Raw genomic sequence first — 24,083 nt, 5'->3', positions numbered from 1 at the left:
AACGTCTTGGACTGGGCGTAGTGGAGCCTACAATGAAGTCTTTGGAGATTGGCAAAGGGATAGCTGCACGCACATTGGTGAAGGCTAATGATATTATTCCAATAAGGCTGGCAAACTTTTCAAAGGAAGCACAAACCTTGTATCCAAACACCAACATAGCTATTATGACGCAGGTTGACAAGGTTGAAGAACCTAGAATGAAACAATCCGATACCACCTGTCTTCCTGAACACATGCATGACGTATATAACCGAGCATCGGATGGTATGACAAGAAATGAGAAAATTGAAGTGCGGAAGCTGCTGACTAAGTTTGCGCATATATTTTCCGAAAACGATACCGACCTTGGCAGAACTGGCATTATAAAGCATCAGATACCTACAGGAAATGCATCAGCAATTCGACAGCCGATTCGACGTATCCCAGTACATTTGCAAACCGAGGCTGAAACCCAAATTGACAAAATGCTAGATGAAGGCATCATCAAGCCTTCAACTAGTCCATGGGCAAGCGGAATCGTTCTCGTAAAGAAGAAGGATGGAAGTCGTCGTTTTTGTGTTGATTATCGTCGTCTGAATGACGTTACCATTAAAGATGCCTATCCATTACCCAGAGTGGACGAATCATTGGACCAGTTAGCTGGATCAAAATGGTTTTCTTGCTTAGATCTTAGTTCGGGATACTGGCAAGTTGAGATGGACGAGAATGATAGGCAAAAGACAGCGTTCATTACCCGGAAAGGTTTATATGAGTTTACAGTTATGCCATTCGGTTTATGTAACGCTCCAGCCACCTTTGAACGGCTCATGGAAGCCGTATTGGCTGGTTTGCATTGGACCGTATGCCTGATATACCTGGATGACGTTATAGTGGTTGGAAAAACATTTCGAAACATGATGAAAAACTTGAAATGCGTTTTTCAACGGTTCGAAGATGCAGGTTTGAAATTAAAACCTAGCAAATGCCAGCTCTTCAGAAAAGAGGTAGAATTCCTCGGTCATATAATCAGCGAGCATGGCGTGAAAACTGATCCAAAGAAGATAGACTGCATAAGGCAATGGCCAACACCCTGCAATGTGACAGAGGTACGCTCTTTCCTAGGGCTATGTGGCTATTATCGACGCTTCATCGCAAACTACTCTCACATTGCCAAGCCACTTCACAGGTTGACAGAAAAGGGAAGAAAGTTTGAATGGGTATCTGATTGCCAAGACGCCTTTGCAAAATTAAAGCATTGTTTAGTTACAGCTCCATTGCTCGTTCATCCAGACTTCAGTAAGCAGTTTGTTTTAGATACAGACGCCAGTGACTTTGCTATAGGCGCAGTATTATCGCAGAAGACTGATGGTAAGGAAAAAGTAGTTGCTTATGCTAGTAGGACACTCACTAAGGCTGAACGCCAGTACTGCGTCACAAGAAAAGAGCTATTGGCTTTGGTGTTCTTCACAATGTATTTCAAACACTATCTGTATGGCAAACCATTTAATGTGCGAACAGATCATGGGTCACTTAAGTGGTTAATGAAGTTCAAAAACCCAGAAGGGCAAGTGGCTCGATGGATTGAAGCTTTATCTTCATATCAAATGACAATAGAACACAGACAAGGGCGATCTCATGGAAATGCAGACGGACTTAGCAGGATACCATGTAGACAGTGTGGTATGAGTGATAAAGAAAGGCTCAGCCCGACAGGGAGCGTAAACTGTGTTAAAACAACTAGTAATGACACAGATGATCTGGAGTCATTACAAACCGAAGACAAGGACATAGCCAGGGTAATTACATGGATCCACGACGACAAAAAGCCAACCTTTTCTGAAATTGCTGATGAGAGTTATACATTAAAAAGTTTGTGGAGTCAATTTGAACGTCTAGAACTACAAAAAGGAGTTCTGGTACGAAGGTTTGAACACTTTGCGATCAGACAAACAACGTATCAAGTGTTGATACCGACTAAACAGAGAAGGAAAGTCCTTATTCATGCCCATGATATCAAAGCAGCTGGTCATTTAGGTTTTAAGAAAACCCTCAAAAAGATCAGACAAACCTATTTCTGGCCAGGTCTCCAGAAAGATGTCCGGATCTATGTGAATGGATGTGAAACGTGCATGAAACGAAAAGGACCTAACAAAACCAAGCAAGCACCAATGCAAATTGTACGGAGTGGTTATCCCATGGAAAGGATTGCGATTGACATTTTAGGTGAACTGCCTGAGACTGAAAGCGGTAATCGGTATATCCTTGTGATATCTGATTATTTCACAAAGTGGGTTGAATGTTTACCTATGAGAAACATGGAAGCAAGAACAGTTGCAAATATATTAGTCGAAGAAGTCATTACTAGGTTTGGCATACCAAGAAAGATTCATTCGGACCAAGGTAGCCAATTTGAAAGTAAACTTTTCCAAGAAATGTGTAAATTGTTGAACATAGAGAAAACTAGGACGACACCATACCATCCTCAATCTGACGGTATGGTCGAACGATTTAATAGAACACTTACAACTATGCTAAGTGCGTATGTCCAAGACAATCACAGAAACTGGGATAAGCAAATACCCTATGTTCTCATGGCGTACAGAAGTGCTGAGCATGAAACTACAGGAATGACACCAAACATGCTCATGTTGGGGCGGGAGGTTTCAACCCCGTTGGACCTACTGTATGAGTTACCTTCAGGTATTCGTGAAATTCCTGACCATGAATGGGTTTGGGAGCTTGAAGAGAAGATGGAATCAGCTCATGCATTTGTCAGACAAAACACAGGGAAAGCGATGTTAAGGCAGAAACAGATACATGACAAGAGAACTTCATATGAGCATTTTAGTTCAGGTGACAAGGTGTACGTGTATTTCCCTGTCAAGAAGTCAGGCACGTCATCAAAACTAACATCTTTTTGGCGTGGACCATACACTGTAGTAGCTAAGTTCTCAGACGTTCTTTACAAAATAGACTGTGGAAGAAACAGAACTGAGCAAGTTGTACACTGTGACAGGATGAGAAAGTGTAAAACTCAGTTGTTAATAGGCGAAGAAATCCAGTGTGAATCAGAGGATAATGATAGTGAAACTCTTTCAAATGATCAGGATAATACACAGTTGAAGACTACTGGTTGTGAGAATGATGATACTCCTGAGATTGATGATTTGCGAGAAACACTGACTGGGGGTAGAAAACGTAAGCCACCTGTATGGTCAAAAGATTATCTTTTCTATTTTCAGGTTGGAATGGCAAACACTAAGCAGACCCCTCGGAAAGACCAATGTCGCCCAATATGTCCGAAGTGTATGAAGGAGGTTCCTTCTGGACAGGTGTTCCATGAGCACATAAAGAAGTGTGTCCCAGAACCGAACGTTATTTGTAGAGTATGTGCAAAACTCTTCAAGAAGCGGGAGTATCTCCAGAAACATTTGAAAAATGTGCATGGGATAAGGGAGAACTCGAAGACAAAACAATCAGCTGAAATTTGCACAACACAAAGTAAGGCAGGGGAAGCGCCGAAAGAGCAATCGGAACTAGCTAAAGGTACAGTTATGGAAGAGGAAGTGTGGGATGTGGATCCGGAGGTGGATCTGGAACTCTCTGATAGTGAGCAGGAGGTTGCCGAACAGGAGAGTGATTGTGAAAGTGACGACAGTGAACTTTATGTTAATGATGCTGATGGTGGCGTGAAACCAGGTTCTAGTAAGGATGAAAGCCTAAAGGGTTGTGAAATGGAGAAAGTATTAGAAGGTAGGACTGTCCGAAAGCCTACCACACCAATGCTCCCTGGGCCAAGAAAACGTGTGCTTCAAAGTGAAAAGCCAAATACCATACCAGAGAAAACAAGGGTGTTTGAGAAGGAGAAAGAACAGCCGCCTCGGGATGATGCGAGTTTTCTAACGACGTCTGGTCGGAACAGACACGTCAATCTTCATTTCTGCCGAGTAGAAGAAGGGATGAAGCTAAAGCAGAAACTAAGCGTTTCGGAAGATGATGACACTATTTACGAAACGTCAATGGTCAGGCAGAAATCTAAGAAGATGAAGCTTGATATAAACTTGGGAGATATTCTGGATGAAGGCACTATTCGTCCGGAAGACATCACCTTCAAGGTGTCCGAGAATGGTGAAGTTGACTTGGAAATTGACATTCAGTGAAGTTGCATGTTTTTAAAGCGGTCACTAGAACGTGCATGAATAGGGTTTAAAATCATGACTTGATAAAAGTTTAATACACCAAGAAGGTGTTTGTCTGTACATACTTGATATTTATTTTTGTTTTATTTTATTTTATTTTTATTTTTGTGGAAAAGGTATTCCATGCGTATGAGGAATGTTTGGCATTTTTTTTTGATAACCTTTGAAACCTTAATTTTACGGGAAAATGTACCTATCTGTGTGTTAACTTAATTTTGAATAGATATTGTTTTGAAAATATTTGGTCTCTTGTTCTAGTGACTTATTTCTTTTTCTCATGCGGGACCCATGTACCCGGAGGCGTGGGTAATGTAATGTTCTTGGAGTCATAAAGGCCGGAGCCCGGAAAGTAAACATTTCCGGATAGTACAGTTTGGCGTAGGTTTTTATGTTATACGTACAAAGTAAATAGTATTATCGTCTGAAAAGTAAGTTGAGATTTTACACTTCGTTTGAGCTTTAAATAAAAGGATAATCAAGTAAACGTCTATTTTTCATATTTCAAGAATGAAACAAATCAACTTCTTCTGTCTCAGTGAAAGTTATAAAGAATTTGACTATTTACCGTAAAAACGGTTTTCGCCATTATCGCTATTACTTCTTTATGATGATTTCGTGTATTTAATACTAATGTTATGGTTTTAGTATTAAATGTCTAAATTTAGCTAGTAAATGATTAATTAATACGAATAAGTTGTATTCTTAATAGTTTTCTACGTTTTCGTATGTTTGATAAAGTTGACACCCCTACTCTGTAACGCTAGTTATATATAATGGTTTCACCCTTAGAGCTTGTTAAGAATGGACCATTCCATTCTGGTCACGTGATGTGAGGGTATATAAGAAGCGAAATGCATAGAATTAGTTAGTTCGTGTCTCGACGCCGATGTAAGAACATCAAGTTAATAATATATAGGGAAGCTTTGAAGTATCTTTTTGTACTGTTTAGGGCGGGTTCTGAACTATTGGAGGCTAGGAGAATTAAAGTGAAGCATTGCGCTACAGCTTCTAGTTTCCAGGTTCGGACATCCGTGGGGTTTCTTTTTGGCCTCTTAGTAAGCCTGGATCATTGCGATACAGACGGAACAGGGTCAATGGTTTGATTCCCCGTAAAAGCTATACATTTAGGACTGTGGGTTTCGCTGATATATTGTGATTGGTTTATGAGCGTTTTGTATGCTGGTCCTGTTTGAAGTTACAGCATAGTTGTTGTAGTGTTTCTGTTTGTTCGTTCTTGCTTTTGGGATAATTGAACGTTGATTCTTGAAGAATAATAATTATTTCTCCAATCATTCGGTTTTGTAAGCAATCATTGTCAATCACGTGTATATAATATAAATTTCATACTTAATTTTTGGGACAATGCAGTCCGAGAATAGGTTTATAGTTTAATTTAATGTAGCGTGTCCGAGCTAGCTAGGGAAGAAACGTTACAATAGCTAGTAAACGGTTTTGCACCATATACGAAACCGAATAAGTTTATAATTGGTATTTCTTGGATGTATGAACAATAAACCATTGATCCCCTTAAAATGTTTCGGTATACAGTGATAGTTAATTTCGAGGGGTGAATGCGAAAAGGTTCTAAGTGACATTAAATAAAGAAGAAGATTCTTTTCGCTTTCTCCCCTCGAATTGTAAACTTAAGGAAATACTGTCAACGTCAGGCGCGTAGCTGCCTATACGCAAGTTCGCGGCTCAATCCACATGATTTTGACAAAAAAATCAGCCAATTAGCTGCAGCATCCGTACTTGACTACGTGATCCTAAAACTGTCCATTTTCCAGTACTTAATAAAGCACATCAGAACGCCCAGAATGCTCCAGATTGCATTTTTTTTCGAAGGTGCATGCAGACTTAACAGCTCATTATTTGTAATTAAGTTCCGCCATTTTTGATTCTTTTGTTTTAAATGAAACACATGTTGTCAAGTACTTTTCTATTATGCCGGTACTCTGCGCCTATCGTGCAAATCCTTAATAACCAGCAAATATGAGTATACCCCTTATTTTGCCGCCCAAGCAAGGATTATTGTGGCCATCTTGTTTTGGGACCACGTGATATTACCCAATGTGCAGTGTATTACCAAAATTATAATTATGTGAGTTGTACACTAGTTATGACCACTGAATATTACAAAGGAGGGATGCTGTAGACGATAATATAGCAAAAGCCACAAGAAAGTAATCCCCGATTGCTCGTTTGGTAGGTCTCCGGACTGCGGAGCTCAAAGGGCTCCGGTCTGCGGAGCTCAAGGAATATTTAATCAATTGTTTCATGAAAAGAGAGGATTTAATGCGATAAAAAATACACATATATGTACAGTTTTAAAATCTGCATTTTACAAGTGATCAATAAACATTTGCCATTCTTTGGCGAGATATTAACCTTTGTGTGCTAACATGCAAAACCTTAACCAGAACTTTTAAGTCGCATCATAAAGGGGCAAAAATGATATAATATGCAAGATAGAGTTATCTTTCCTGATTAATTAAGAAGGTTGAATGGTTGGGAGCCTTTGTATAAAGTTTCAATGCATTACATGATGTATTCTAATTTCTGTCGAATAAAAAAGGGCTATAATTTGATTTTTTTTCTATGTCTACGAATTTTGGTGATGAAGAATCGAACTCCGGTCTAACTGAGTCAAGAACCTCTTGATCGACACCACCGTTTTGAATGCCAAAGACCGATACGCCTTTTACGTGTTCTTTCCATATTACATCGATCACTAGATACATTTTGAAATAATGTGGCAGATGTTATTGTGTATCACATCGACCCGGCGGTAAAGCCTTTGACGTATTATTTCGCTCAAAGGTCATGGCCACAAGTAAGTGGGCAAAGTTAAAACTATCACATGTACGCTCCATAACTACTTACTTGTTTGAACTATTTAAAAAAAGAGAAACTTGGCAAACATGTTTACGATATCAAGCTAATAGATAACGTACCCGTTAGGGTCAAATGTCGAATAGATCTGTTAATAGCATTGCCGAAAGTAAGGGGACGAATGTCAGCTTTGTTAAGGTCATGTCTAAAAGTTATTGGAAAACGGTCGATCTGAATAGGAACTGGCCACATGAAAGGGGTCAAATGTCAGAATCGTAAATGTCATGGCCAAGAGTAAGGAGTCAAAGGTCAGATCCGTAAAACCCTTTGTTTCAAGTGAGGTTTATACGTCAGATCTGAAAAGTACTGATCTTGGGTTTGGGTTAAAGTTCAAATGTTCGCATTCGCTAATTCTTTATGGGGAATATACAAGACAAATCAAGTCATTATGAAACTTTCAAAATCTTTATTTTTATCAATAATATAATAATAAATCAACTATCAATTCTAAACGGTTTAAATACATATACAACACATTTTGTATGACAAAGTTTACGAAGATTAAAGAAGTGTGTGTATGTGAACAAATACGATGTACCATGCCATTTCTAAATGACAGTGACTTATAAGAGTACGGATTCTACTAAAGACATCTCTTAAGACATTAATAAAATACTTGTTTAGCAATTGTTTCTAAAACACAGAAGTTTTGTGTACCTGATGTAATTATTTAAGAAGTATTTCAACATATAATTTGGTGGTTGCAATTATATTTTCTTACTGTGCCAGGGTCAGGGTCATTGCAATAACGATAGTGAATAAGAATATACATGTATAAGTGTTTAAAAGTTTTAATTTCTTTTACACAACATAACCACTGTATAATTTAAGTAAAAAAACAAAGACACAGTAACAATACTTAAAAAATTATCAAATCGATGATATATTTGACATTATAATTGTAAGAACATTTATATTGACTTTAAAGAAATATGTATACGTGTGTATATTTAAGTTGAGAAAATTACAGTCGTGCGATATAATAATTGTAACAATATATTATGTAAAAACAGTTAAAGGGACTCGTTCGAGTTTTAAAAGGTCGAGAAAAGAAAAAAATAATTTCGGGTGAAATCTGATGAAAATACTTGTTTTTGTTGATAAAACATCAGCGAAAATTCAAATTACTTTAAACTTGCAATTAGAATAAGCTGCCAAAGTGTGTTCATAAAAGTATAACAAGTTCAACAAAGTTTAAAAAAAATATCGTTGCCATCTTTAAATCTGTGAAGGAGTCCCTTTAAGTTGATATAACAATAACACACGAAATCTGTTTTTTTTTTTTCATCGATGCTGAATAGATTTCTGGTATCAACTAAAACATGTAAAACTGCGGTCGTTCGAACAGGCGGTCCCTCGAGGTCGAAGCTTAGTCCCAAAAAACGAAATAAGTCGAGGAGTCGAGCACAATAGCCGGTCCCAAATACTCAAATCATGCACAAAACCTTATGGCTCCCTCGAGGTCATAATTTCACACTTTTTCCCGAACGCGTTTTCCAAAATAAAAAACAAAAAAAAACAATTGCTAGGTGTTTAAAAGTTGTAAAAATTGCAATGACAGTTGAAAGTTGTACATCTATTATGAATGATAGTTTCGTTACAAAATACAAGTGTTTCTGTGGTCTAAAGACATCATGACACATTCGAACACAGCAAACACACAAACAAAATCACACTTGTCATAAAACAAAATCTCAGTTCAAATTTTAAGGAATTGGGAACAGTATTCAATAGAATTCTTATACGCTTATACTTGTTCTTAGGTAACATATGTAGTTGTGGTAAGAAGCAAGCAAAAACATTTCATATGAAACCAACATTGAATGGAAATGTATCAAAACTTAACATAAAGGTCAGAAAAAAATTACTTATTTGTGAGTCGGACTCCTTAACAACAGAAAATGTATACCGTTCTACTGCACCTGATTATATGAACAAACTAGTATATATCAAATCTAGTTTCAAATTAGATCTTGGTTATTTTATTGTTAAACTAATACACAAAATGCATTCACTGCAAAAACAAAAATTGTAATATCATTTTGCAACATGGTTCGTGTTTAGCCAATTCAACATATGATAAAAAATTAAAACGACCGCGGCTGAGTTAACGCCAACGCCGTAGTTCCTCCCGTCAAACAAGCGGTATAGCTTAAACGTTATAAAAGCCTTGATTTACACGTGTTATACCTTAAAGTCGGTCATAATTCATACAAAGGTACATGTAACGCGAATGGTAGGAGTATAACACTTGCACAATGTACACATCTTTTAATGCGAGCACACAAAAAGTAGTTATCTTTTGATGCGTAGCACACAAAAAGTAGTCATCCTTAAATACGAAGCACACAAAAAGTAGTCATTATTTGATGCGAAGCCCACAAAAAGTAGTCATTCTTTGATGCAAAGCACACAAAAAGTAGTAATCTTTGGATGCGAAGCACACACACAGTAGTAATCCTTGGATGACGAAGCGCACAAAAAGGAGTTATCCTTGGATGACGAAGCACATAAAAAGTAGTCCACACTAACAAATACCCACTTATCTCAAAGCGAGCGATAAGATTAAGTTGATATTGTTTAGCAAAAATAAGGCCAACAATATTTAATAATTTGGCGTGTCTCGATCGACTCACTAAAATACCCACTACTGCATTTTCGTAGCCTTTCCAATTAGTCATAACTTCATTTTTGTCTTTTTGTTTTCGAAATGAATGGTTTTGAATGATATAATAAGCAGTTATGAATGAAATTAAAACAAAAAAACTACCTACCCACACTCAAAAATACTGGTAGGGAAACCCCAACAGAAAAATCTTTATTTTTTGTGGCCTTATTCATTGGCAAAATTGTAAGAACATGGGGGCCGTTTCAAAAAAGGAATTTAGTCGTAACTACAGTAATCTTAAATCTGTTTAAAAGTCACAAATTGCAATGCATTGATTTTTTGTTTCCTTAACACATTGTTTATTAATATTGTTTGAAGTTCAATCAAATATGTAGCAAAGAAATAAAACTATGCATACTATCATTTTGAGATTAAAATCGAATAAGGTCGTTTTTGAAACGACCCCTGCGAAGTACAGATACCAAATGGCGTTCTTATTGTAAACTAATACAGAATACAAATAATGTAAAATATAACACATGAAATATCGACATAGAGCATGTATAAAATAAATGGATTTTCAACAGGAGTGCCACGGAGCGAACCGAACTTTCGTCTGTTTTTGTTAAGTCAAACATTTGGCATCGCTCGATAATTGTTAAAACCGGAGTTATACGCATTGCTATACAAGTGCACTTTGCGTCTGATAGCATGGGTAACAAGTTTCATTTGAATATTTGGGATGGTGTTTAAGTCATGGCCAAGTTTAGTGTTATTGTTATAAAACGACATACAAGACACAGACGACACCACCGCCGACGAGGCCGACGACGATGCCTACGATGACGACGACGACAATGCCGACGATGACGACGGCGATGCCGACGACGATGCCGAAGATGACACCAAGGCTATGACATTGCTAAAACAATTCGTCAGCGATAATGTAAACTTGGTGCTTGTGGATAATAATGGCGGAACAAAAATTATTTAAAATAAATATAATAAATGACAGAAAAGGGTATACAAAATAAGTGATTGATGTAAAATTTGGCGAGTGGCTGGATTTTTTAAGACCCAATAAAAAAAGACAGCAATATGGAAAAATAGCACTCTTTTCCATATAAAACGAGCATAAAAATATATAAGAACGACTAACAAAATAACAAAGAAGTGACACAGTCAGACAAAATACTATCATTGAATGCTGCTTGTGATTTTTTTCGGGATTTGTTTTCAAATATTCTATATTTTAAATGAATGCTTGACTTTGAAATAAGACATTTCCTATCAACTTTACTTAAAGGTAAACTCTTTCAACCTATGTACAATTTAATCCGACACTTTGGGTGGTATTCAATATTCAATTTATGATGATCTTATGGTCATACATCATTGACTTCATTCACTCTATTGTCTAGTTATTAATAACAAATAATCCGATTAGCTACATCGTTCTTAGATCCAATTAAGATTTATATTGAATACCAACCCTGGATCCTGGATCTGTATTCATAAATAATCTTAAGTCATTTGCTAGCTTAAGTCAAGTTCCTATAATACTCATAGCTTAATAAAAATATGTATATAAAATATATTAGTGTTTTAATATTAATTTTCAATTAAGCAAATGACAATAAAGTATTTAAGAAATTATCAAACTATTTCATCATATGACAAGTAAGATACTTAACTTGGAAAAATTAAATAAATTTGAAAATAACGATAAGATATATTTTATGAATACCGGCCATTCAGATGTATAACAAATACCTTCGAATCTACATTTTTCAATATGTAAAGACTAACATCAAGTTTTGTCATAATATAACAAACTTAACGACATTCATACGTAGGTTAAACAGTTAATTTCAAGGTCTTACGCATTGTTGATCCATTTAAGGGACTCATTCATAGTTTTTTAGGGGTAGATATCGAAACAATTAGTTTTGTTTTAAGTGAAAACAACTTGCTTACCACAATGATTAAGAAAAATCATTAAAGGTCAAATTTGACCTATATCGTTATTAATTAATCAAATATGTTACCGAAAATGCTATATTTTATCGAAAAGCGCGAGTAACGCTATCATTTTTAATCATTTTAAAGCTTGGATTTACAAAATTATGTTAAAATAAGTATCTGTCAGTTGCTGTTTGATCATTGTGCATAAAAGTAAGAAAAAATCAGCCGACCCCCGTTGGCTCGAACTCGTTTGGTTCAAATTCCTCGTTGGCTCGAACTAGATGTAAAGTACAGATTTCTTTAAACTAAAGATAAACAAACCTGCTTGGCTGAAATTCCCCGAGGCTCGAGGTATTTTCGCCAGACCCTGGGAGCCAACGGGGTTCGACTGTAAATAATTTTGGAAAACCCCCACTTTAAAACAGTAAGCGATTAAGTCCCTTTAAAGAGAAAATGTATGTTTTCTACAAATTAGACACAGGAGACATATTTTCCTAGACACAGGTACACGAAAAATATTAACATTTGGTATATTTACAAGATTACTTACAAAGTGTAATATTATGTGGGGAAAACATGTAACACGTAATAGAAAGACATTCTGTTTTCACCACACCTATAAGTGATGCGGAATTATATACACAAGCATAAAGTCATTTCTGTCCATAATAATTATTGGTTATAGAATTGATTCTAAAACATCAAACACGGAAAAACTCTATACATTCCTGACACCGAAAATTATCTTATCTTAACATACGTTAGAAATCCTAGCTAACTTAACAGTTCACCAACATGTCTGCAATCAAACCTTAACAAAACCTTCCACTACCGGATTGACTAACTACTGCCTAAAAATCAAACATTTTAAGAAGAGACAAAAAAATCAATCACATTGAAGGAAAATCAGATATGACGAAATATGTATATTATGACGTCATATTTATTGGTGACGTCATAATCTCCGTTTGATCTATGGTTTTTATCCTCCCATCGTATTGTACAGATACGAAGAAAAGTTAATACTACGACGTCATGTTTTTCTCGTGTCATCACTCAATAGTATGACGTCATTTCATCCGTGACTTCATCAGCAGAATGGAACAATTTTTGTTTGTTCTAATTTTATTCTCTCCCCTGATAACCAGTACGTGGTTACCGCCCCTTTACCCTGAAACGAAAAATGCATTATTTAGATATGTTATAAAAACATCGCTACCAAGTCTATTCAAAACGATTAACTCCATTGAATACCGTGAGCATCCAGTACTCATTATTATGAAATGAGCAGTAATCCGGACGTTAGATTGGACGCCTGAGGTGTGTCTTAGGCGTCCAATGAAACGTATACTTATAGAGCGGGCGAGCTGTTTTGTGTGTCTTTAATCACTGGTTGGCAAATATTCAATCAAACATTTGCTCATTCCAAGATAAAAAAATAACAAAAAGGTTGTAAAAACGGTAAAAATGTGAAGGAGCAGCTTTAAGGTAACAAATGGTAAGTTAAAAAATTTCAAAGTTTTCACCAATAGTTTTTTTTATACATGTATAAGCATTATGTTATTTCATTTCACCTCCCTTTAATATATCATATCTAATTGGCCATCCGGCTGATTTTAAATTCGACCTTCGTTAAATTGTATTCTAATGGACTTTCCCCTGTTTTTTCCATTTTAGTGTTTAATATTTACACCTCAACCATTCCCTAAATGAACTGCCTTACGGCAATTGCAGCTATCATCCGATAAACGCAACTTCTTCGGATATGTTCAGATCGCGAGTCACCGCATAACAATATACATGGAAATTGTTTATGGTGTAATTGTTTTTATTGTGTCAGCAGGCCCCTTAAGAAATAATTCAACATAGAAAGTGTTAATTTATGATATTTTAAATGTATTGTTGCCATTTGTGTTTCAAGAGTACGTTTATACGTGATTTCAAGTAGTTGATCTTTTCCCGCGTTATTGTGACGGTCGGGTCTTTTTATTTACAGAATGGATGAGAAAGGATTACTGTAAGGTTTTCTTAAATAAAATGACGTATTTTTTAGCAATTATTGTATTAAATAATGAACTATTGGCGTAAATATAGGTAATAAAATGCGGGATTGGTGTCATTATCGTGTCGGATATGAACGCAACTGGGCTGGTCAAACTACGCGTGGTCGTACTCCACACGCTTTAACCACCCCAACTGCGTTCATACCCCGATAATGACATCAATGCCACAATTAATTCCTTGGAATTAATAGATAATATATATACAGGGACAATCCATGTATCGAAACGTGTCCGAAGGTCATGGCTAAAATAACATGGCTAAGACCCGACAGGCACTTTAACTAGATACACACGCTAAAAACAGCACAAACATACCAAACACCCATCAAAATATAGTTATACACTTATTGGGGTTATCGTCTTGGAACTGTCAGCGAAACTCCTCGGCCATTATTCATCGAAAATTAATGATAATAATGTTAATCAATTATAGAGTTTTAATGTATAGTTTGTACTTCTAGGTTCAAATTGATTCCCAGACATGCGAATTATTGCATAAATAATTATTGTTCCTAAGAGTAAAGGTTTAACTGCTATATTTAGATTACTATGTGATCTACTTACAGCGTAGTTAAATGTAAAGAATTCTGACACGGTAAACCGTCCATGTACATCCGAGGTTGTTTTCGATGAGAAATGGCCGAGATGCTCCGATTACGAAACAGGAATTCACTGTAGGGATCAAATATACCCCCTCCCCAAATACATTCGGTAATCCTCGGCCATTTGTTTCGAAAACAACCTCGAATGTATATGGACGGTTTCCATACTCAAAAAGCGGTACGTTTAAATCCGCTGCAAGTAGATCGCGTAGAAATTTTGTTTAGCAGTCAAACTTTATCACTTAAATCTTTGGAATCTTCATTATGTTTGCAATAACACACTTTACTAAGTTTTTTGAAAAGAATGGCCGAGGAGTTCCGAATGCCCCAAATACACATACCTTCATTTCTACTGGTCCCCTGAGTTCAAGCTCGAACGATCCAAACTGGTCTAGAACTTCCTTTGTGAACGGACTCACGTGAATTCGCAACGCTGTACAAAAGTAAATGGTAAAAATATAGGGTAACAGTATTATTAGGGTAGCATTATAGGGTAGCATTATAGGGTAGCATTATAGGGTAGCATTTTAGGGTAGCATTATAGGGTAGCTGTAGCATTATAGGGTAGCATTATAGGGTAGCATTATAGGGTAGCATTATAGGGTAGCATTTTAGGGTAGCATTATAGGGTAGCTGTAGCATTATAGGGTAGCATTATAGGGTAGCATTATAGGGTAGCTGTAGCATTATAGGGTAGCATTATAGGGTAGCATTATAGGGTAGCATTTTAGGGTAGCATTATAGGGTAGCTGTAGCATTATAGGGTAGCATTATAGGGTAGCATTATAGGGTAGCTGTAGCATTATAGGGTAGCATTATAGGGTAGCATTATAGGGTAGCTGTAGCATTATAGGGTAGCATTATAGGGTAGCATTATAGGGTAGCATTATAGGGTAGTATTATAGGGTAGCATTATAGGGAAGCATTATAGGGTAGCATTATAGGGTAGCATTATAGGGAAGCATTATAGGGTAGCATTATAGGGTAGCATTATAGGGTAGCATTATAGGGTAGCATTATAGGGTAGCATTATAGGGCAGCATTATTGGGTAGCATTATAGGGTAGCATTATAGCGTATCAATACATGGTATTATAGGGTAACACTATAAAGTAACGGGATAGGGTAACACTGTCGGGTCATATCATTAGGTAAGACATTATATAGTGTGCTTATAGGGTACATTATAAGGTACCTGGATATGGTAATTATGTAGGGTGAGATTATCAGGTTATATTATATGGTACAATTTAAGGGTAATATTTTATAGTAACATTATAGGGTAATAGCATAGGGTAACTTGAAAGGGCAACTTAGTATGGTAACGGTAATTGGTTATATTATAGGCTAAAAGCATCAAATTAGATTATAGGTAGGATTATAGGGTAAAGTTATATAGCATCATAACAGGGTAACACTATCGGGTACAGTATAGGATGGTATTAAAGGCAAACTTTATAACATTACAAGTTATGGCAACTTAAAGGGTAACATCATATAGTATTATTGTCAAGCATTTACACTGAATCTTCTACTACACTATGCTAAATGCACAAGCATGGCAATGCTGTTTACATTTATTCCTGGAATGACCAGACTGTCTTTTAAATGTGGAGCAATGTCACAACGAAATTAATTATGAAATAAGCTTGAAAGAAGCTTAAAATAAAAGTATATTTATAAGGGAACTTTAAGCCCAAAATCAATTCAGATTTTGAAACAATAACAATCGAGGGGTGATGGCGAAAAGGTTGCAACTGAATCTTAATCTGAATCAACCCAGAATTTCCTTACGCAATCCATTCGACTCCATTCGAGATGCTGTGTTGACCGTGTCCCCAAACAGGCAATACCTGGGCATCTTAAGGCCCACTACCCCCGCGCACACCGATCCTACAAAACATATATAATGACTTTATAAGGTGATAATTTCAACCAACTTGCAATACCTGGGCATCTTAAGGCCCACTACCCCCGCGCACACCGATCCTGCAAAACATATATAATGACTTTATAAGGTGATAATTTCAACCAACTTGCAATACCTGGGCATCTTAAGGCCCACTACCCCCGCGCACACCGATCCTACAAAACATATATAATGACTTTATAAGGTGATAATTTCAACCAACTTGCAATACCTGGGCATCTTAAGGCCCACTACCCCCGCGCACACCGATCCTGCAAAACATATATAATGACTTTATAAGGTGATAAATTCAACCAACTTGCAATACCTGGGCATCTTAAGGCCCACTACCCCCGCGCACACCGATCCTGCAAAACATATATAATGACTTTATAAGGTGATAAATTCAAACAACTTGCAATACCTGGGCATCTTAAGGCCCCTACCCCCGCGCACACCGATCCTGCAAAACATATATAATGACTTTATAAGGTGATAAATTCAAACAACTTGCAATACCTGGGCATCTTAAGGCCCACTACCCCCGCGCACACCGATCCTGCAAAACATATATAATGACTTTATAAGGTGATAAATTCAAACAACTTGCAATACCTGGGCATCTTAAGGCCCCTACCCCCGCGCACACCGATCCTGCAAAACATATATAATGACTTTATAAGGTGATAAATTCAACCAACTTGCAATACCTGGGCATCTTAAGGCCCACTACCCCCGCGCACACCGATCCTGCAAAACATATATAATGACTTTATAAGGTGATAAATTCAACCAACTTGCAATACCTGGGCATCTTAAGGCCCCTACCCACGCGCACACCGATCCTGCAAAACATATATAATGACTTTATAAGGTGATAAATTCAACCAACTTGCAATACCTGGGCATCTTAAGGCCCCCTACCCCCGCGCACACCGATCCTGCAAAACATATATAATGACTTTATAAGGTGATAAATTCAACCAACTTGCAATACCTGGCCATCTTAAGGCCCCTAACCCCGCGCACACCGATCCTGCAAATCATTATATTGAGTGATAAATCCACCCAATATGGCCGACTATCCCCTCTGTAAAAGCTAGCAAATATAGTGTTAATTTTAGTAACAGTCAACATATACTTGTTATGTGATTTTGTAGGGGCCGGCCATTACAATGTCAAGTAGGCCAAACCTTTTGAATCTTTAGGCCCACAGCACACGCACACAGTGATTCTATTCAAACATATATGAAACTGAGACGGTAATAGTGCACACAGATTAAATAGGTCACTAGGCTATATTACTTGATTGTATTTATTGGGTTTATGACGTATGATAAAGTTGACATCCAATTTATTTACCTGAATGGATACCGATGCGGAGTTTTAATTGGTCATTTGGTTTATGACGTATTCTGAAAGACAGCACAGCGTTGAGAAGGGCGATTGACATGCGGGATATTTCCCGCGCATGCAGGTTCCCGTTTCTGACCGGAAGGCCCGACACCACCATATAGGCGTCGCCTATCGTTTCAACCTGCAAGAAAAACAACAACATAAGAATTAATGTTACTATACTACAATTACTAACATTCATTATGGAAACTTTAACAGTTGTGGCACCAGAAGTTGCTGTATTTGTGAAGAAATCGTATCAGTGGAGTAGTTACGAAACATATGTACGTGTTCAGGTAGGCTGCTTTTGTGTACTACGTCATCCAGCTATGTGAACATTGTCAAAAGGTCAGAGACTACTAAATACGTTTCCTATATGTTATATAGACGCGGAAATAACACTGCTCTTTAGTACTTTAGGACCCCAACACCATATATGGGGAGAAAGTTCCACTTGTCTACTAAACATTAAACAACTTTAGAAAAAAGTTAAATTTTGAATAAGAAAAATGAAATTGGTTGAACATAACCACTGTGTATTCGATAAAGTGACCAAATCCGGTGTAGGGGTAAACCAATGCGGTATAAATGTAAAAAAAACAACAACAAATAGATCAAGTAGATCCAGTATGTCATTCTGTTTTTGAAATCACAAACCATAACGTTTCAAAATCTATAAAAATGGAAAGTAGCCAATAGTCTGAGTTGGTATAACCATGCTAAGTTTCACTGGCAGTTGAACATTCGCTACTTTAAACGAACGTAACTCCATGTAAAAGTGCACGTAAACGTTGTGTTTCGCAGCCTCTTTATAAAAAGGCGACTCATACGAATTATGATTAGAAAACGTTTGAGAAGCAGCATAGGCAGACGAAATGGTCAGCGAAACGCATCAATTATTAGTGTTTTGCAAGAACCTGCATTATGACGCTGTCTCCCGTACTCTTGAACACTGTCCCGTAAGCAAGATCATCATTTCATATTGGACTTTTAGGGTTGTCCCCTTATAGTATAAGTAATGTTTTACGAGCTAGCAGTACATGATAGGGGCAAGAACTTACCTTGTAAACATCGAAATTTTCAATAATGGAATCAAACGTAGTGTAGAGATCATTCAGCAGGTCTATAACCTGAAAAACGAATAAAATCATGCATCAAATGCATAACAATTAAACCCCGTTGGTTCGAACTCGCTAGGCTCGATTTCCTCGTAGGCTCGAACTATAAACCTGTTTATAACTTGACAATCGAAAAAAAACATGTATCAAATGCATAACAGTCGAACCCCGTTGGCTCGATCTCGCTTGGCTCGATTTCCTCGTTGTCTCGAACATTAAAAAAACAGGTATATAGCCTGAGAATAGAACAAAATATTTTATGAAATGCATCACAATCGAACCTTGTTGGCTCGAACACACTTGGTTGGATTTTCTCGTTGGTTCGAACTTTAAACAGGACTATAACCTTAAAATCAAACAAAATAATGTATGTAATGCATTTCAACCGAACCCCGTTGGCTCGAACTCGTTTGGCTCGATTAACTCATTTGCTCGAAATTAATATAAAGGACCGATTCACTTTTACCATATAGTGTTAATATAAAATTCGAGCGAATGGCTACTGAAACTTTGCAACGCTAATTAAAGTTATTTGAATGCAAGTGGACCTTTTTTCCAAACCGCTTTCAGAAAACGCTCTCAAAAGTACCTTTATTATTATGCTTATGATGCATTAGTATTGTACTAACATTTAACCAATGTTATCCTCGTGCTATTATTATAAATAAGTATGAATATCAGGCTACTGACACAGGGGACATTGCTTATATGTAATATAACCCAAACTAGCTACATCTGAGTGATGTCCTACGACCATGACAGTGATGGCTAATCCATCACCATGCGTGTTCTTGGAAAAAACAGGGTCTGTATTTACTAGCACCTTGAGTCGGAGTTTGATACTTGAGAATTAAAGCTGCAAATCTTTTTATTGTATTATTGCTATTTAAAGGGAAAGAATGGTAACAATTGCAGCAAACGTTTAAAATAAGACTTATTTAGAGGGAAACATGGTCCGTCGCTTGGGGACGAACCGACAATAAAGGAGGGTTAAAAAGCCATAGCAATTACATTTTTAAGTTATATTTTACTTCAACTTCTAAAAGATTACTTTTTGTAATGGAATACTACAATATTCGATCGGAAGAATTATTAAATGAATATTCGAATCGCAATTTTGCCATTCGTTTGCATCTCTGAAAATAGCGCATGTTTTAATAATATACACACATTTTGTCAAAGTATTTGTATTACAGATAGTTACACTCGAACCCCGTTTGCTCGAACTTGCATGGCTCAAATTTCTCGTTGGCTCGAACTGGATGTAAAGGACCAATTTCTTTATACTGAAGGTAAACATTCCAGGTTGGCTCGAATTTCACGAGAGTAAATGTATTTTTGCCGGTCCATGGGAGTTCGAGCAAACGAGGTTCGACTGTATATCAACTGTAAAACTGCGATCGCTCGAGGATACCAGGGTCTGAGCTAAAACCTCGAAGGAACCGATTTTTCGAACGACCCATTTCCCAGTTTGTTATGAATTGACTTTCAGTGTTGTTTTTTAAAGTTAGGAGCTGTCAAACAGAATGTTTACTTCGACACCGATTATGTATTGAGTTGAGGAAGCATGATCTGTGTATTTTGTGCTCGACTCCTCGACTTATTTAAGTTTTGATGCAGCCGCGGAATATTTTATATGAAAATAGAAGGAAAAATGTTCGAGACTTAACTTTAACCACGAGGGACCGCCGGATCTCGAACGACCGCCTGTTCGAAAGAACGCAGTTTTACTATACAAGCACAAAACCGTTTACTATGCTAATACAAACCTGCATTGGAGTGCTCTCGGAGGAAAGCGCGGTAAACCCACATATATCACTGAAGTAGATAGTCACGGAATCGAAGGTTTCTGGCATCACAGTCTCTCCTCGGATCAACTGGCCCGCTACCTGTCTGTAAAAACAATACAACATTTCAGTTTATTTCTCGCTATATGATGATTGGTAGCCAATACTTAGTTACATCAGTGGCATAGAATACATACTAAAGGACAAATACCCCTAATATATTTTCGTTGTACAAGTAGTGAAAACATTGCATACAATCGAAAAGCGTTATGTCGATCTCTGTTATCTCGATGTTCCGGTTATGTCGATCTTTTTTCTTATATTTTGAGTTGAGTTAGACATGTTTTGTATTTCGATTTTATCAAATGTTCTTTACCTCGAAGTTTTTACCAGAAGTCCAAACGACTTCGACATAACGAACGTCTACTATACATGTTTTCACAGTTTTTACATGTCATCTTCATCTACATGTAAACGCCATTAAGAATGATCTTTTGGCAATGTTCCATTTTAGTGGTATTTTTTTTTAAAACTTGACTTGACTTGACTGTTACATGTTCAAGGTCCATGATCATAAATGCTGCGTACTTTGTGAGTACCTAGTATAATATAATTATAGATCTACTCCTTTTAAACTGATGGGCAATGATCGGTGTTTATTCATTAATAAAAATATATCTGGATAAATCAACCATAAGGGCCTCAAAAACATGTAACAGTTATGAATCCTTATTAATAACCAGTAATCCGATTAGCTACATCGTTTTTAGATCCAATTCAGACCAATATTGAATATCAATCCATGAGACTGTTCTTACTTTTTGCAACCACAGGGATAATTCACTGGCACCGGATTTTTAAACCTTATTTGAAAAATCAAACTCTTGAAATTCCAACCTTAGTCTAAGGTTGGAATTTTAAGATTTTTTTTTAAATGCAAAAAAAAAAAGGTTAAAACTTATTATTTTTTTCCATAAATATGCACTTTGTACTGTCTATATATATGATAATAAATAGACAGTTCAAAGTGCATGTATTTCAAAAAAAAAAAATTTCAATATATTTTTTTACATTTTTTGCGTCTTAATTTTCAGTTTGGAATTATTATAAATAACATATTTAAAAATAATAATTTGAGTTCAAAAATCCGGTGCCATTGGGGTTCTTTTCCTTAAATCAACCAGTTTAATCATATTTTTGAGAACTGAATGCCCTTATTTTGAGTTGTGGAATAAACAAAATCATATTATCATACGAATAAAGCTGGTATTGTTTTTAATGGAGGCCCGCTACTGTTTAGAATGCCGTCCCTGCCACTTTACATATAAAATGAGTCCAAATATCAAATTGAATTGTCTTAAAGCTTAATTAATTCACCGACGCAATTCATTTCCAAATGCACACCGCCAGTCGCTCTAATATGTCGCAACGCCTACAAATATGTTGTCTTTACGACGCCTATACACGCAAAACCCAATGCATCGGTTTCCACAGACGAAACTTAATGCCAATGATTCCTTTCATATGGTTTAACAATGTAAATTAGAGTGATAAAATCATTCCTTTGAACGTTTATTGACATTTTTTATGATTTACTTCACGAATCTGCCATTCCTTATTGAAACACAAAACCAGTTATTTGGCCATAGACCAATAAAGCATACATACATATGTACAGGGGTTATGTCCTTTTACTTAAGGTATATCATACTGATCTGAACACCAATTCAGTGCTATTGTAGACATTTTTTTAAAGACGAATGTAGTACATTGCTTTTGTTAACATTATATTAAGACGAATTTCATAACAGTGCTAATGATAATTTGCCTTTCTCTACAATTTATCTCCGCTTACTATCTTATGTTCGACTAGAGATGTATTGCATATGTTATCTTCCCTTTATTCTACAGTTTACCCCCTTAACTGGGTGTGTAAGTTATCTTTACTTTGGAAGCATCATATAGAGCAGGTCCTCCGCTTTCTTCTTCTGCTCGAGGAAATCAGCCGTTCGTTCCTCCACTAACGATTCTAAGTTGTTGGCGTATTGCTCCATACGGGATAACAGATTGTCCAAGATATTTCCCTTATCTCCATCCCTGCAATAAAAAACAAGTTTTAGAATACGAAAAAATAAATTCATAGGTTCATGGGTTAGAAGTTGACACGATATGGGTTATATACGGGACAAAGGAACCCATATTGGGTGAGAGCGAAGATCGAAACCCGAATATGTCTTCCTGCGCCCCGTATATCCCAAATCGTGTGAACTACTAACCCCGTAACGTATATATATATATCACGTCGAAAATCATTTATTCATCGGATACGGAAAGAGACGCCATTTTTATACGATATAAAGATAAGTGACCCAAAATCAGTGCGGAGGTATGATATATAAAAATACAGTCGAACCCCGTTGGCTCGAATTCTCTCCTTGCCTCGAACTGGATATAAAGGACCGATTTCTTTAAACTGAAGGTAATCATCTCCGCTTGGCTCGAACTTTTCGAGGCTCGATGTATTTTTGGCGGTCCCTGGGAGATCAAGCCAACGAGGTTCGCCTGTACGCCATAAGCTGAAATCGCGTTCGATTCCGTATAATAAGTTTGGTTGAGCAATTATGATCGCTCGGACAGTTACTTACTTATCTAATGGAATAAACAACCTTGTTTCTCATCCGAAAATAACTATATTTGTAATGTATAGACATGAGCGGTCTGAATACAGGGCCAATATGGAAACATATACCATATGTCATAATTAATATCTTCTTGAGTCCATCAACAACCTAATTTGATGTGAATATTGCGTGTCATGATCTAGATTTAACGAGATAGATTCTAGGAATCTGTATTGTTTTCAGTAAATAACAGAGCGGCCCTTATGTCAAAATCCTTAAAAAGCAAATTTGCACAGAGATTGTTTTTTTGTGGTATCGTGTTTTATATGCGCTTGGATCTTAAGAAAAATAGCTTAGAAGAATTCAACTCTGCGGAACATGTCTTTTGGGACGTACAAATAAAACAGTGAAGGAATCTGCAAATATCTGGAATTTGTCCGCTTATTACGCACTTCATTCGATTTTTTTTGGTGTTTAGTTACATTTTGTCTGTGATACAAACAGAGTTTGTTTTTACGCAAGTCACAATTTGTCTTAAATACACAGTCAAAACTCGCTATGTCGAACTGTGAGGCACATCTTAATTTTCTGCTTATGTCGATCTTCATTCGACTTTTTGTGTTTATTAATAAACTATTTTGTATTTTGGTTATATCGAATTTTCATTATCTCGAAGTTCTTACTGAGGTCCCAAAAGCCTCGACACCGCGAGTTTTGACTGAAGTTCTGATCCCGACCCCTAAAACGGATCTCCGAAATTTTATTCCATATAATTGCTAGTTATTTTTTGTCAGATGTAATCCTTATAAGCAGCGCTTATTGTATACGAACCGAGCATTCATTAACTGTATCAACATACATGTTAACTTGTCTGGTCCTACGCTAAGCTTACTATTTTTTCTATAATTTGTGTTAAATTCACTTCTATAAGATTTTTTAGACTCTA

General features: G+C 36.6%; 1 protein-coding gene across 4 annotated transcripts in view; it reads right to left on the bottom strand.

Moving 5' to 3' along the window:
* Positions 1 to 7,462: 7,462 nt before the first annotated feature.
* LOC128221872 (atrial natriuretic peptide receptor 1-like) overlaps positions 7,463 to 24,083 on the bottom strand; it is a 355,937-nt gene continuing 339,316 nt past the window's right edge. For all 4 annotated transcript variants that reach the window (XM_052930497.1, XM_052930496.1, XM_052930499.1 and 1 more), the window contains 7 exons: positions 22,464 to 22,613; positions 20,499 to 20,622; positions 18,673 to 18,741; positions 17,579 to 17,753; positions 16,102 to 16,200; positions 14,650 to 14,741; positions 7,463 to 12,814 (listed from right to left, as the gene is read on the bottom strand). In XM_052930497.1, the coding sequence (XP_052786457.1) occupies positions 12,734 to 12,814; positions 14,650 to 14,741; positions 16,102 to 16,200; positions 17,579 to 17,753; positions 18,673 to 18,741; positions 20,499 to 20,622; positions 22,464 to 22,613 (790 nt within the window). In that variant the 3' untranslated portion in view covers positions 7,463 to 12,733. The remainder of the gene's footprint in view (positions 12,815 to 14,649; positions 14,742 to 16,101; positions 16,201 to 17,578; positions 17,754 to 18,672; positions 18,742 to 20,498; positions 20,623 to 22,463; positions 22,614 to 24,083) is intronic.

The sequence above is a fragment of the Mya arenaria genome, chromosome 16 (assembly GCF_026914265.1).
Source record: "Mya arenaria isolate MELC-2E11 chromosome 16, ASM2691426v1".
Lineage (NCBI taxonomy): Eukaryota > Metazoa > Mollusca > Bivalvia > Myida > Myidae > Mya > Mya arenaria.
Note: the sequence above shows the minus strand (reverse complement) of the source record. Positions and strands in the feature narration are given on the sequence as shown.